This window comes from Lottia gigantea (genome assembly GCF_000327385.1).
Source record: "Lottia gigantea unplaced genomic scaffold LOTGIsca_58, whole genome shotgun sequence".
Taxonomy (NCBI): Eukaryota; Metazoa; Mollusca; class Gastropoda; family Lottiidae; genus Lottia; species Lottia gigantea.
In genome coordinates, this window is record NW_008709979.1 from 1,708,971 (window position 1) to 1,725,883 (window position 16,913).

General features: G+C 35.3%; 1 protein-coding gene across 1 annotated transcript; it reads left to right on the forward strand.

Annotated features, from left to right (window-relative positions):
• Positions 1 to 8,866: 8,866 nt before the first annotated feature.
• LOTGIDRAFT_235070 (hypothetical protein) lies at positions 8,867 to 16,635 on the forward strand (the record flags this gene model as incomplete). Its single annotated transcript, XM_009063566.1, has 10 exons — positions 8,867 to 8,872; positions 10,034 to 10,147; positions 11,066 to 11,108; positions 11,928 to 12,127; positions 12,412 to 12,507; positions 12,968 to 13,100; positions 13,654 to 13,866; positions 14,126 to 14,310; positions 15,065 to 15,136; positions 16,474 to 16,635. The coding sequence occupies 10 exons, from the start codon at positions 8,867 to 8,869 to the stop codon at positions 16,633 to 16,635; spliced, it is 1,224 nt and encodes a 407-aa protein (XP_009061814.1).
• Between the last annotated feature and the right edge of the window lie 278 nt (positions 16,636 to 16,913).

Below are 16,913 nucleotides of genomic sequence, written 5' to 3' on the forward strand. Positions count from 1 at the left end.
CCTAACAGGGCGGATACATCGGCAACGACACGGCTAGTTCAACGAACATTGACAGAATTACCGGCAATAACCAAGTGTCATTGTGGTAAGGTATGCAAGAATCTGAGAGATTTGAAGATCCACCAGGTAAAAGGTAAATGTAGGAATGAGAAGCCACAGGAATAACGCACAGCCAGGACCACAGCCAGGATGACCACCACAGCACTTACCTACTGAGGAAACCCAGATCAACATTTAAACAAACCCGGCACATACCAATCCTGACCCAGCAGATGATCAAAGGAAATCAGCAATACAGTGGCCATGAACAGATGACAAAAGATGGGAGGCATTTGAGAATGACCTTGAACAGATTCTGATCAACACACTCGTTGGAGATGTACATAGGAAAATAGCATCATTATCAGCATTAATCCACACAGTAGGACTGGAACAATTTGGTGCAGCAGTAAACAGACGGAGAATCAACAAGGAACACCAAATAGGCGCCAAAACGAGATCCAAGGCCTAAGATGCGAAATAAATACCCTAACCAAAAAATACAAAACAGCAAATGTCCAGGAAAAAGCAGGCCTTAGTGAGTTAAGAACTATCTTGAAAGGAGAAGAGTAATGATTTACAATGTTTATAGCAAATCCATATAGATTTACCAAATCAACACTGGAGGGGACTAGGCCAGGAACACTACGTAGCGCAAAAGAGGTGGTTGAGACACCCGGAGGAAACACATGTGGATGAACAACAGAGAGCACTGGGGTCATGTGAAAGAATTAAAGAGGTACCAGAACCAAAGATACCAATGGACGGAAAGGAACCGAATTGGAAAGAAGTGCAGGACATATAGTCAAGAAAGCTAGATCAGCATCAGCAGTTTGGAAGGCAAAGATACCACCTTGCTGGCTGAAAGCTGAGGGATGTTTTGTACCAAAGGAGGAGAAATCAGAAGGCATAATCCAGTTCCGCACAATTTCACTTTTGAATGTCGAATGCAAGATCTTCTTCTCAGTTTTAGCAAAGAGAATGACAGTCTACATGTGTGGCTAAGGCCAACATAAAGAACCTCACAGTTATATGGTTAGATTTGGCAAATGCATATGGGACCATCCCACATATAGTCTTATAGAGGAATAACTAATCCATTACCACATTCCAGAAGCTACTTTAACATCAGATTTACCACCATTAGCTTTACAACATCTTGGCATCAACTCCAGGGCATCATAACAGGATGTTTCATCTCAGGTATCCTCTAATGGGCATGAAAATGATTATAAATGCAGGAGAAAGAGAAACTAGGGGACCAAAAACATCCAGCAACATCCGACAACCACCAAAGACCACAAAGCTAAGATGGATTTTAAAGGCTCTAAAAGAAACTGTTTCCTGGGCAACAATGACTTTTAAAAAAAGAAGTCCAGATCACTTGTACTTAGGAAAGGTAACGTGACACAACAGGTCCAGCTAAATGTCTAGGAAGAGAACATCAGAACCCAATTAAATGTCTAGGAAAATGGTTTGACGAGACACTCGGAGACAATAGAACAGCAAGTAAGTGAGGGGATGCGGAATATTGACAAAACAGGTCTCCGGGAAGTTCAAAGCTTAGATATACCAACATTGACTCTTACCACTGAATGCAGAGAGAAATGATGGCAGACTTGGAGTTATCCAGTGGAAGTTGGGTGCAGAGGCTTCCCTGCACAGTCAGTTTGGAGAATGCATTCTGCATTAGGAGTAACAAGGAGAAGCAGACGGACGGACGTCCAGAGAATATCCCAAGCTGTAGGAAATCATCATGCTGGGTGTGGATGAAGAGAAACAACAGTAGCTGGAAACCCGCCAGCTAACTGATCATTACTGTGGACCCCCTTCTTGAGAGGGTACCGAGCTAGGGGTCGAAACACACAATACACAACACACACATAAACATCATTGCTGTATGTAACAACTTCTAAAATGTTACATGAATGAATCATACTATATTCCAATCCGAGTGATTTGACATGATATTGAGAAATGGCACACTTCCGACAAAATTTTATCGTAAGATTTTTTGACGATGATCTCATTTTAAGACGATTCCTCGATTGCTGCATATTTTTTTTCGTGTTGATGCCGAGATGTCGATTTTACAAAGTTCTGCAATACACCCATTTCCATGTTAATTGCCTAATACCGCTTCAGTTGCAATTTCTTTTTAAAATCAGGAATTTGTTATCAATATTGTAAGTAATTGACTGATTTGATACCATACTAAAAAACTCTTTAGTGATAATCGATACATCAAAAATATAATAAATACTTGCTATTTATGTTGGTAAATGTTAATGTATAAATAATAGGTGTCAGCATTTGCGAAACTTCCGTTCTTAATCAAGTGCTAGAATAAACGATTGGAAGAGACCACTTGATATTTCAATAACATGTTATAGCACTCTGTACTCGCTTCTCTTGTTCAATAAAATCAATAAATTATCGATTAAATCAACTTAAGTTTAAAAAAAAGATAGACTTTTCATCTTAAAGTAGGACTGTCAGAAATCGTAAGACCTTAAACTTTGTTCAGTAGCAACCATTTGACCTGACACGAATAGATAACGGAGTTTTAAAATTTGAACATAGCATACGGTAATTAACTACTATTTTCATCTTTTCTCCTTGCTGAACCCTTGATGAATAGACAATTGACAATTTACATTGGATTTTACAATGTTTTTGGCTAGTAAATTGAAGTGGTTTTTTGTGTGAAATATCCATGTATTTTCGCTTTAAAATAGTTTTAACAAATCATTTCTTGCCTTTACAATAAAATATGAAGATTTTTATAAGCTGAGTTGTTCTTGATATTTCTGGACTACCATCCTTTAATAAATTTATTGATTAACGTCACATTGTATTTTCATCTTTCATTTAACTTCTATTGAATAATCGGATATTGAACTTTCTTTCCACTTTCTATTTCCTGTGTTCAAAAATCCCCAGCTCACAATCATGAAAGATAGCTTGCTAGGCAAGCCTACTGGCAGCTTTGATTTTGAATAAAAAAACAATTTGGCAGTAGGCCTATGTACAGAAACAATCACCAGTTTGAAATATTCAACCTTCAGTCACACACTTCTTTTTAACTTTTTGGGGCGACAATGAATAATATTACCAAGTTTTGTCAAAATTTTACAAGAATCGCACCTTTTAGTGTTGACGAGCTAAAAATTGAAAGAGTTTCCAAGAACAAGGACACTAACTCATACTAAGTATTTTTCGATTTTTCTAATTTTCAATAGGGTTCAAAATATGTCAAGAATTGTGCTTCCTGGAGTGTTTACGAGCTCAAAATTGAACGCATTTTTAAGAACAAGGGCAATAACTAAATATTTTATGAATCTTCTGATTTTCAAAAGGGGTTTATCCTTGGGTCATAACAAACACTCACACCAAGTTTCGTCGAAATCCACCAAGAGTGTTTACAACCACCCGGCGGACGGGCGGACATGGGTGACGCCAATATACCTCCCCCATTTCATCGTTTACGTCAATAAATTGATTATAGGCTTACGAGTAGTTGCAGGTTAACCTAAAAAGTTTTTCACGATAAAAACATAGTATAAAGATCAACGAGATAGCATGTTGTAACAAAACGACGTAGATGAACTCAGACCGACCGTACAACTGGTAGACTCTGAAAAAAGTAGATCCAGCGATTATTAGCAACTGGCGGCATCTGAAACTGATTAATCACTGAGCGCACCGACGATGGATCGTACTCCAAAGTAATTCGGTTCCTAACAACTTGATATTGCATCCTACATAATTATGTTAAATGTCATTTTAAGTATGTTGTAAAATGTCTATGAAGGTGTAATAATGTCAGTATTGCCTTTCTGAAAACCGTATTTAAGAAGAGCTGTCGGTGTATTTTCTCATAAGGTTACAATAATTACACCTTCAGTCCGAAGATTATTTTATTTACAGCTTATAAGACTTATAACTACTATCTCACACGAGATTGGTAATTGATATTTCAATTAGGAAACCTTTAAAAACGCTCACTCCATATTCAAAACGTTGATCCGAGACAATTAATTTAACCACGCATGTTCGTTTATATGCAGTAAGATAATTTGAAATAAATGAAGCAAACTAACAATTTTAGCTATGTGGATTCTCCGAAAGGAAGTTGACAAATCCAGATGAAACTGAGAGGGAAAATTACGTCTTACTTTTCTACTCTAATTTGGTGATCATACTAAGCTATCGGGCAAAATAAAATTTTCACCTTAAATATAGTTGTAAAAAAAGCCAAAAAACTGGTACAGGTTTGAGCCCTTGCAGAAAATATTCGTCCAAATGTAATATGAATTCAACCACAACGCAGATTGTCGAACGCAGCTTTCTATGATTGTGGTAAGAAAACCGACGCTGGAGAGAGTAAATATTCATTAAGCAAAAAAAAACCATAAATATGCCCAGACTTACACAAGCACAACGAGACAGAGCGATCAGTATGGTTCATATGGTTGCTACTCAACGTCAGAAAGCCAGAACATTCAACTGCTCCCAGACCACCATCATCAAATTGATAATCCGTTACCAACAAACAGGACAGACTCAAGACTGGCCAAGATCGGGAAGACCAAGACCGGCCGAGGCGCGCTACATCCGGCAGATTCGCCTACGAAACAGATGGGTGACGTCGATGACTTCGTACAGCTGGTTTACCGACCTTCCGTGGAATGGCCTTGACCCGTCTACAGCGCCAAAACAGACTGCAATGGGCACGAACTGTACGTCGGTGGGGCCCTTGAACATCTGTGGGATTATCATGTTCGTCAGCAGAGACAACATGTACCGGCTCCAGCAAACCGACTGGGACTTGAGCAAACGCTATTGACCTTATGGAACATGATCCCTGCTGATGTTAACCGCAGACTAACGACGTCAATGAGGAGGCGTGTTATGGTGTGCATGGATTATGATTATTGTAGCATGGAATGTACTCTTTTACATTTTTGAATAAACTCTGATTTGCGTAATTTTTTATTTGGACCGTTTGACTGTTCCTTTGCAGAAAATGTAAGATCGGCATTTCAATACATTTTAATTTTAAATCAAGGAAAATTATTTATATTTATTAATAGATCATAATAAATTTCCATAGCCCTTCGTTTATGTTATTTGGTAAAGTAAAGTTGGTGAAAACTTTCTTTAGCCCGGTAGTTTAGAATGACAGGAGTAGGACTTTTCTCATATCTTATAATGCATATTGGCAGGTGGTTATATGATGGTCTTCGGGTTCTGTCGACCATTTTATATGTTGAAAGGCGATCTAAATCGGGAGTAAGGTGAACAATTTTTTTCTATGAGAGTTCAATTATTATAATCGACAGGTAAATGTTCACAAAATATACATTATAACAGAACATTTTCTTAAGCATGGTTTAATTAGGCAGGTGTCCTCTGTAAGAGTAAGTGCATAATTATTGAATTGTAACACAAAGAAAAATGACTTGAATCGGGCAAATATCTGACAACAGCCATCTCCACTTTTCTATGTGTAAAGAGAGATAACTCTACTTATAACTTCAACAATTTGGACTCGGACCAAGAATTCATTTGTCATCTGTTTCCATGTGAAATGACGAAATTATATAACTTTTTCAGAAATCTCGTTGATAACTTTCCAATATGTCACATGAATGTCTGACCAATGCTTAGTTTCTGGAAAAAAAAAATCAATATATCATGAGTTTCTCAGACTGAAACTTGTATAACTTTTTCCATAAATCTCGTCGAAAACATTACAAAATGTCACTTGAACGCCTTGCCAATACATATAGGTGCGTTCACACTGAAAGCAATATCAAACCAATTTCCGGAAAACGATCCCCGGAATTCACTTTCGTTACAGCGCAATGTGGTACCGTTACACTACACTCTGAAGCGATTCGACCATTTTAAGAATTACCCTTCCGACTATAAATCTCTTATCATCTCCCAAAATCTGCAAAAAAATGTTATCTCAAGGAACAAAATTCCAAATCTAGACCAACAACTTGTCAAAAATAGACATACAAAAACAACAAAAGGGAGGGAGAAAGAGGATTCTTAAAAATAAAAGTGACTAAATTTAATTACAATCATTTGCATAAAGTGTTTAAGCGGTTTGGGTCCATACATTAATAAACTCACTACATTAACTCTATTTACCACTTCATGAATTGTTATATTCAACATTTAATAGACTTTTACATTGAAGCCTGACTAATGCCAATATCTGTTTTTCCTTAACAATACTAGTAAGGCCTGAAATCCAGCCACCCCAAAAGATGAGAATTGACGTCATTACCCAGTACATGGGAACAGGATTTACCCTTGAAAACAAATCGGGCCAACACATCATCGGATCTGTTTTAAAAGGGAATAAATTGTCATGGGGATATCAGGAAATCTGACACGTTTGAGAGAATTGGCTTCAATCTTTCTGAAACTTTTGTCATTCTCAACTCGTTTGGTGTTTACATTCTCAACCTTTTCAAGAGAGATACCGATAACATTTGCTATTATGTGGTAGTTTCCTATCAACCCTCACTTGGTCATGTACGGGGTGATGTCACCAGGTATCGGAATGGTTGCCGCTGAAGGCTTTCTTGGGCGCGGATCGTCCTTTAGGCTCCATTTCTGTCTCTATACCATGCTTGAATTCCACAGACCACTTCTATGCAATGGAAAAGGATCAGACAACATTATCTTAAGTGTAAACCATGTTAGCAAACTAAGGAGTTAGCACTTCTACTTGTTACATAGCCAACTCTCGTACAGCTATAATAAAATCACTTCTAAAACTTACTTTAATCGATCAAACACCAATACTCTGTGTCCTTCGGCCAATAATACAATAAACAGAACATTACCAAGCCTAATTAAGCTTGATTCTCTAACATTCGCCTTCTCTAGTCGCCTTACTTTCTGATATCTGTGGAATTGTAGACAAAGAAGATGATTTTAATTTCAAATTTGGAAATTATAAAGTACAACATGTGCAACTGATTGTAACTGACAGTAAGTGGGATTAATCAGTCGTTGGTCTACTAAATCTAGAGATTGATCAGACTTTACTAGATACCACCAGTTACTGGCAGATAATGAAAAATACACTGTTGCCCGCAGATTTTGCTTGTCAAAGGTCGATCTGTGCCCACCTTGAGGTAAGTTAGGTCTCTGATTCAACTTTAGTCAAAGGTCAGTGAAGCAGTCTTATTTATTATTATGATTTATTGATGTTTTCATTTTCCCAAAAGTTTAATAACATTTTTTAATTTGCGTTATAACTGTCATAAATGATTATATGAGCGTACTAGTGTCAGACATACGCGTGGTTCATATTATCGAGAATAGTGATACATCGGTTAATATGAAACTTGGGGGCATAAACCCGACGAGTTTCTTCAGTATTAATTGACACCTATCCATCATTGATATACTCTTCCGTGCATGATTGACCAATACAATTATCAATAGACTCGATTATACCAAATTATATTTTTCAAATCGAATTCAGTCAACTCTTTGTAATTACTGGTGTGATCGAGACTATTATATATATTAAAGTAGGATATAGATATGTTTAATTATGTTTTATAATTCAAATGAAACACATGATAATTAGCATGGGATTGGGGAACTTTAGATTGGATTTTATCTTTTGAATCAGTTGGTAAAGAGAATAGTAATGCACATTGTTACCACCACCTTTATTTTATTGGAGTTCATCCTACAGGTAACTCTTTTACTTACTTATAGAACCAATAAGGCTTAATATCCAGTCCATTTAAGGCTGCCGTAATGATACTGATTAATTTATTTGACATATGCAAGTTTCATGTAAATATTATATTTATTGACCGACAAAATAGTGATGAATTTTAAAATAAACTCATGTATATTCAAAGTCATATTTCTTAGACATTCGATTAGAATTATGACCACTTCTTGGAGATTATATAAATTCAAATGGAGACTTCAACCTTTTGTCATATTGATCTATCTGTAGTAGGTTTAGGGCATATACTTTCATTTTGTCGGTAAAACATTGGATGGGCAATTGGGTAAACCAAACGACATATTCAATAGATGCTCACTATACCATCGTTTCGACAGGATATTTAATATTAATCAATTGATCCTCAGATTCGATTTTCCCCCTAAATTTGACTGACTCTTTATTAAAAGAACTAGATATCTACATGAAAATTAAATAAGGACTACAAGATTGTCTAGTAGTTGTAATATGTTAAGACCCCAAAAGTAACAAGGTTTTAGAACCTTTGAAATACTTTTTTGACTTACATTATTGCAAAAATATTATAATCATTGTTCAATTTATAAATGTACTAGAAAGATGATTGATTAGAAATAAAAATATCTTACAAGTGATTTACAACCAAATGAAACAATGTGATTTTTATATCGTGGTTTGTAAAACGAAGTAGTCTTGGTCGATGAATGATAGGGAACTTCACTTATCAACTTTCGGTACTTTTTGTCATGACCGTGTTATTTATTCATTACAATGTACTTTCTATTTTAATTCATAGTGAATAACATTTTTTTTTTTGCACCTTGCACCTTTAAAATGGCCTCTTTCTTACAAAAGTAAACGTGTTTTAGTGAATAAACACAATTTTTATTTATTCAATAATAATTAACAATAATGCAGAACCAAACCGGGATTAAGTATTGTGTAACTTCATATTTACTCATAACAAAATATTATCCCCAAACTAACTATAGCTTGCTCGCTAACCTGAAGGTCCAGGTTCAATCCCGGCATAGGTCGAGATAATACCAACCCGGTTTCCCCCTGGCAGTGATGCAGGTGAGAGGGGCGCTGACATCGTTTAGTCGTTCGGATGGGACAATAAACCGAGGCCCGTTGTGCTACAGGCTGTGCACGTTAAAGATCCCTCGACAGTTGGAAATCGAAAAAGAGCAGGCTAATGCCGCTGTCCTGGCAAAATTTCCCTCAATGCACCCTGCATGGCGTTGCCCGTCTTCATTAGCCCACATGGTGCAGAAAAGTAGGATGTAAAACTCCATTCATTTTATTTCATTTCCGAAACAGTGTCAGAAACTAAAAAAGGTACCACCTGTTCAGTATGCACATATACCTGGCTGAAATAGTCAGCCATATATTATGTCTATATCGTTCACCATTTATGGTCTAATGTATTGAAAACTAATCTGTAAAATTTATTAAACTTTCAATTACTGGTGAAAGTAAATGTTTGTTCTTGAATTATGTCACTAATATGAAGTCAATAACCATGTCACGCAATATGCTATTCCGTAGAGAAATCAAAATTAGTCCTATCCAATAATAAAAGTCGGATGTAACTTAAAAAAAAACAGTGATTTTACGTGACATGTTAATTTAAAAAATATATATCAGAACTTTGTGGTTAGTGTTCATTTTTGAAAAAGAATTCTGTAAATCTGAAAATCTGTCTACAGCGGAAGTGATATCTGGATCATTAGAGAACTTCGTTTAGAAGATTGAACAGTGGTAGACGATGATGAACTATGACCTTGGATCACACTTCTAACAAAGGCCTCTTGTGTGGTGTTCGATCGCTTGTACGCGCGTATAGTGTTACTTCTATGGCTAGCGGTCTTCGCTATGAACTGTTCACCAACACCAGAACTAAAAAGGCGAGTCGCACAAGTTGCTCTCAAAGAATGATTAGTGAAGAATCCTGAAAGGTTTTCACCTCATCGATAGTTGTAGAATATATTGTGCTTTACAAGTGTAGCAGGAGGTAATCTAAGGCAGTTATTTCAGACCAAAAACCCCCAACCCAAATATCAATCCTGTCATGTCTCAATACACCAGGAGTTCCAGGCTCTTTCAGGATACTGTGACCTCAATGGGAAGTAATAAATAATTAAACAAAAACACATTTATTAACTCAAGACAAGACATCACAGAACGCATTCCAAACAATACATTTACACAAACATTGAAAACCCTTGATTTTAGATCAGTCTATCTGAACGAGCGGAACGTTATTTTCCCGATTCAGATTTGACTGGAAACCAAACCGACCCAAGGCAACCACAACCCCAAATCAAACAGCCAGATTGTCTGACTAAGGTAAGAGCCAACTCTATGAGCGAAGTGTTATAACTCCCACAGAACGAACATGCTTACCCTGAGCCGCCTACCGACCGACTGCCTGTAATAAGGTACAATCGAGCTTTTTATAGTGTTTGCTCATGAAAATCCCATGGAATGCTAAAGTTGGTCGTATCCACACTCGATTGATGTACAAAATAATCTGGAAACTCCAACTTCCGGTTCGTATCAAATTACGGTACATTAAATATGCCACCTGCTACACAAGTATCGAAGGCTTGTATTCTGGTTACTAAAGCTAAAATTCCGTAGTAACGTATCTATTATAATCGTAATTATGTAAGATGAGCCTGGGGTCAAGAATTCTCAACTTAACCTTTTTTTTCATCGTCGAAATACATAATAAAATTGCCTTGTGTTCATAAATATTCCTGGTTAATTATACTTTGAGAGATCGTTGTCACTATCCATTACAAAAATCACACAACTGAAGCAAGAACGAATTCTCAAATTGATACACACGACATCGAAGCTTCTATTATACATGCGTACTAAATACTGATCAATGTAAATCACGTGCACTTATTCTTGCTTTAAGTAATGCTTACGCTGAAAAATCAATGAAACGTGAGCGTTTTGTAATAGATAAACATGTTGAAAAAACACTATTCAGGAGTGAACCTAACTTGGCCATAATAGTGAAAGACAACAATTTACACGTGCTGAAATGTCGTCTAGGTCGTGTAACACAAAAGAAATAGTTTTATGTACAAATCTGAAATAAGTTTAAAAGAATAAGTTTGAAACCACTTTAACTAACACTTTATACTATTAAACCACGGAACCTCGTCATCTAATCTATATGTATTTCTTTCTTGCTACAATCCCCGCTTCGTTTTAGGATTTGATTATTATTGTTTTGTGTGTATTTTACAGTCTATTGTTTCCTGTGGTGTCATTGACAATAATGGCGAACTAGGTAAATAAATATTTATATATCTATTATTTATTTATTGATTCGTACCTTGTAAAATATATTTCTAATGCTGTACTGCGATATATATTGAAATTTTCTTCATAATTAGAACATATCTGTATCCTCCATCATGACATATTTTACTCTAAGAATATTACTAAATTTCATATTATTCATCTTGAGTTGTGAGGAGTATTGGCCATGGTTTTAATGTATTTTGAAATAAACAGGATTTGGTAGTTAAGTACAAATTACTTCCCTTGATAAGCCAAATATTGGCTCTGAAAAGTTGAAATAAACATGAATTGTAGTTGAAATAAACCCTGCTTTTGTTCATCTCCTCCATAATTGTTTGTGAGGGCAATGGAGACAACAATTGTGGTCAAAATTTTACAGTACTTGATATATTTATGTATGTATATTTTATGACGAGCTCTTTTTCCATGAATAATATAAGTATGGAAGGTTTTAGATGTTATTATAACTTTAAAATACTTCTAACTTCTCTTAAAACTACAGTTTAGTTCCGATTTAAGCTGCGATTTCACGTGTACGCACACTCAAATTCAAAAATAGTGACTAGTGCAAATACTATCCAAATCCTTAGCAAATCGAAAACGGTTTTGTGGAATCATCGCATGAACACATGGGGGTTTTTGGAATGAGTTTCGTAGCTTTACATGAAACCTTGTATGCTTATATCATTAAGGAAGATTCCATGAAAGTGACTGTTGTGTGGGCTTATAGACTTTAAGATTGACCGCTCGTTCTATTTGTAATAGCTTGATATTTATGTACTTGATAGGGGATTTTCGATTTCAGATCCTCAGTCGGCCAATGTCGAAGTTAATGGAAACCTTCTTTATCATGACCAACTACATCTCATCGTTAATACATCATCTTCCAAACACAATATATCATTAACCCGAGTACAAGATGAAGTGATGCCCGATAATGTCCAAAGTTTTCTAGTGTATGATAACAGAAAGGGTAAAACAGAAATCCATACCAGTAGACTGACGGTAATAATTTTGTAAATAGCAGTAACTATTCTTGGTTTTGGGGATGTTTTTTTTAGTGAAACTGCTATTACTATACCGATAACGCAGCAGTGACTTAAGGTGCTTGACAGACACAATTTTTCACTAAAGTGATTAACATTTATTGAATCTTTAAAATGATATAACAACAATAAAAATGCTAGCCTATACTGATGTGAATGATAATGCTGTTATGTAATGATGATGTAATTATTGTACACAATTATTCTATGTTAGACCTGCTGATTTGTTTTCCTGAATTTCAGAGTGATGTACTCAAGTATAAAGGGCAGTTTTTTCATAATTTAGATACTGGGAGCATAGTTAGCATTATTCCTTCAAATACACGTCAAATACACGTGGTAAAGTACATAATTTTTTTTTTAGTCACTTTAAAAGTTAATTTCCTAATATTTTTCTGTTATGTGCTGGCAGCTAGGGAGTTCCATAATAACAGCAAATCTATACTATCCTATTAAATATATATTACCTTACGGCTATTTTCTTGTTAAAGTTGACATCAACATCAATTTTAACAAGTCTAACACATAAATACAAATGGCAAAAGTTATATTCACATGAAATGTACAATGGTCTATATTACTGGTTACAAATTTTACACCTGTTTTGTCTGGCTGATACTGTTCTGAATCTATACAGAGACAAGCATCATAATTATACAGTTTAAAGTGTGTAATGTATATCTACTTCACACAACAAGACAATAATATTGTTAGTTTAATGTGATATATTTCGTATAAAACAATATAGTTCAATTTTGAGGCCTACCATAGTCAATTGATGTTTTTTGTGATTATTCAGGAAGGGTTTTTATATCACGGAATAATAATAGCACCACCAGGAGCTGCAGATAGACATAAACGTGATTTACACATTTCAAAACATACCGTATGGCGGGATGATGACAGTGAAAGACATGTTGATTATTTGGAAGGTAGTATATCAATATCCCTTAAGAGCTCGTCTGAAGAGTATCATTGTCAGATGACAAAGCATTATTTCTGACATCAGTAACACTTCAGAAAAGTTGCATAATAAACATAATTGTACCAAAAGTACAAACGATCAGAACCGTAATACAAAATACATAAATCCAAAAAACAAGACAAGTTCAATGAATAAAATATTTCGTTTCATGTGAAACAAATGGTCATTCCAGATTTTATCAGATATCTTTAGTTTCGTTTTACAAGTCGTTTTTTTTTTTTTTTTTTTTGATGCGGCAAGTTGGGCAATGTGGCAAAACGAACCCACCGAGCTTTCACTGTCGTCACTTCTTAGACAATATAACTTTGTGCGGTCAGTTTTGATAGCGTCAGTCTTGACCGATGATGGGTGAAATGGGTAATATCTGAGAATGTAATACAAATATCTAGGCAACTGCTAAAGTGCAAATGTATATCCCTCATTACATTACTAAGTATATAGATAGTGATCCATTTCTATTGGTACATTGAATGTCATTTCTTTATACTGATATTTTGTAGTGCCCCCTGAATTCGCCAATGAAAATTTAGTAGAGAAAACGCGAAGACATATTGTACATAAACGATTCAGTGGTAGAGCTGGTTGGAGAAACAATGGACGACGATTTTCAGAAAGGGACAACGATCGAAGTCATCGTCATGAAAAAGAAGACAAAGATGAGAAGGAAGAAAGAGAAGATAAACAAACTGATGAACCCCTAGATTATTTAGAAGGTAAATTAAACTTACAAGTAATGGACTTTTGCTCTTATATAGATCACCGTGCCATCAATGATCGGACCTTTTTTTCTGAAATATAACGCTCATTTTTGAATTTGTGTAACCACACAGAGCAGGTATAGTCTCTCACAACATACACATATACAGAAACATTTAACCACTTCGATCAGACTGACTATACCACAATAATCTAACCGAGCTCTTATCAATTTCAAATATTATTTGTGATCTTATTTACAAAATGATATTTCAGTTCCAGCGTATTTTCGTGATACACATTCATTTAAAGCAAGGGCTGCACATCAGATAGTGAAACGTCAGGTTAAAGACCGACCGTTCGTTATTGAAGTCTTTTTATTGGTAGATTTTAAAGTATTCGAATGGTTTAAAAAAGATATTGCTAAACTTGGAACTTATCTTTTACATTTTTGGCAAGCGGTGAGAATTTTGATTTCATTTTTTTAATACCCCTGTCACACCGGACTGCGGCCATTTGCGACTAGAAAATATTTTATGTTGCCGACAAACGTAATGGTCCCTCATAACCCCGTCAAACCGGACTGCGACCATCTGTGATCTTACGGCGAATGAAAATATAATAGGTCGTGGTCAATCGTGAGAAAAACTAGATAAAAAGTACCTAAAATATTGAAATCTTAAAAACACACGACCAACTACCTCGAGTTTTTTTTATTTTTGCGTTCTAACGTTTTTGCAGCGTTTCTTTATCACGTGTGTCAGATCACCAAACCTTAGCGTTTGTTTTGAACCTGTCCAAAAATGCGCTGTGGCTCGGCGGATAGTGGCGACAATTGCACATGTCTGGTGTGTCTTACATACTTATCCCACTATTATAGCAACCTTAATACGTCTGACCACGACTTTTCGTGTCGCTGTAAGATCGCAAATGGTCTGGTGCAATGGAGCTATAAATACAAATTCTAAAACAGTCGCCATCGACCTCGATCTTAAGAGCTTAGTACATTGAAGGCCTTGAGAACGTTGTAAGGAATTCGAACGCGAAGAAGTGTCTTGTCAGAAACTCATTTTATGGCATATTCCATTAAATTGCGCCGATTTATAATACTTTTAAGTAATTGTTATGTTGATAAAAGAGAACATGTGCTTTCCGGTATATATTCTTATGTAAGCAGATCTCTGTTTTACAAACTTAAAATTCGTCTTTTTTCAGGTCAACTTTAAATTTAGAACAATGAAGGATCCAAATGTTTCGGTAAAAGTGAAACAGTACGGCGCTGTTCGGGTAAGATTATTTTCTAGTTGCCTGGATTGACTACATTATATCTGTATTACTTCCCTTTATTTAAGTCGTCTCAAGAGTGGTCTTGCGCCCATCAACTCACATAGCATATCATTCCATGTACAATCAAGATATTCAATCATATAAAACTTGTTCCAGAAATTTCATTGGTAATTGACTGCAACAAAAGTTGAGCATAATGACAAAAAGACCCGACTATCGAGATAAAACCGAAATCCAGTTATATAAACTATATGGAAAATAGGCCTAATTAGCATGAAATTTTAAGCCCTTTAAAAGGCACCATTTAAAAGGATCTGCGATGATTGTTGTAAGTTTTCAATGTTCTATTAGCCAAATAAAACTGTTCGTGGCAAGCTGTATATAGGATAAATTCATAATAATGTAAAGACTGTTTCACGATTGACTTATCCTCATTACAGTGTTTTTCTCTTCAGAATCATAAAAGCCCGAGGGGAAGTGATTTACCTGACTTATAAACCAGTAAACACTTACTTTGGAGGTCATTTGATTGAAAAACAATAAATGAAATAAGTTTTGCAACTCGCCCCTGCAAGACTCGACAAATGGCGACCATTGAGATACTCCGTGAAACAAACGAGTTTCGTAGGAAACACCAGGTGGCTTTTAGTGAAAACCCCAATATCAAGTTGAAAAATGTGACTGAATTTTGTCAACTGATATGTAAATAATGTTATGTATATTGTATATATTATGCAGAATATAGCCTACTTGGATGTTTTCATCCAACTGTTCGATTAAGAAACTTTTAAAGAAGATATGCATTTAATTTATGATGCTAAATGGGACTAATAGTCTAATACTAGCCTATATATTCAATGCATGATAAAAGCATGAATTGTTGATTCAAAATCAGTAAAGGGCACCTTCTCTTTTGGACTTTAAATTTAACTAACCAGAAAGCCAAGCTAAAAAAAAAATATATTTATGTAGGTAGCACCATGTTTTATTTTACAATATTACTTGCATAAGGTTTTCAACAAGTTGAAAAAAAAATCGACTACGATTGTTGAATAAATAGCGACTGACGATTTTGACTAATTGACGACTTCGGGGCCTAAGTTGTCTAAGAGTCCATAAAATTCAACAGAGGAGTGATTTTTTTCTGACGGGAACTATAAGCTTAATTAACAATCTGGGATGTCGTAGTATATAATATATCCCGAGATATTATACATAATATTCCATAGATTTTATAAGAAAGACACTATACGATTTTTTTTAAAAAAAAACAGAACAATAGAGTTTTAAAAGTCCTCTGCTGAAGGAATGTAAATAATCAATTTCTTTATTTACAGTCTGCTAAGTTCCAGTCTTTCATTGAGGAGAATCGAATGAAAAATGATACGTCACTAATTTCATTAAAAGAAGTGCTTGGGGGTTTTAGAGAATGGATGATAAAATTTGAATCAAATCTTCGCTTTTCATCGCATGATGTTGCTGTTTTGATGACTGGGTGAGATTGTTTGTATAAGTTAAAAAAAATATAATAAAGGCATTGACCCTATTCTTGTGTAACAGTATAAAGAATGGGGTGAACCTTATTGATTTCTTTTCTATAATGTAAAATCTATTATAACAATTGTTCCATTGTACTATTGTACTGTATTGATATTGCCTAGTTTAATCCTTTTCTGCTCGAATAACTTTAATTTTTAATCGAATTACTCTCTACCCTGTTTTCTGAATTGAATTTTGACAATCATTTTCCTATGAATTGAAATACCAACTACAAAGT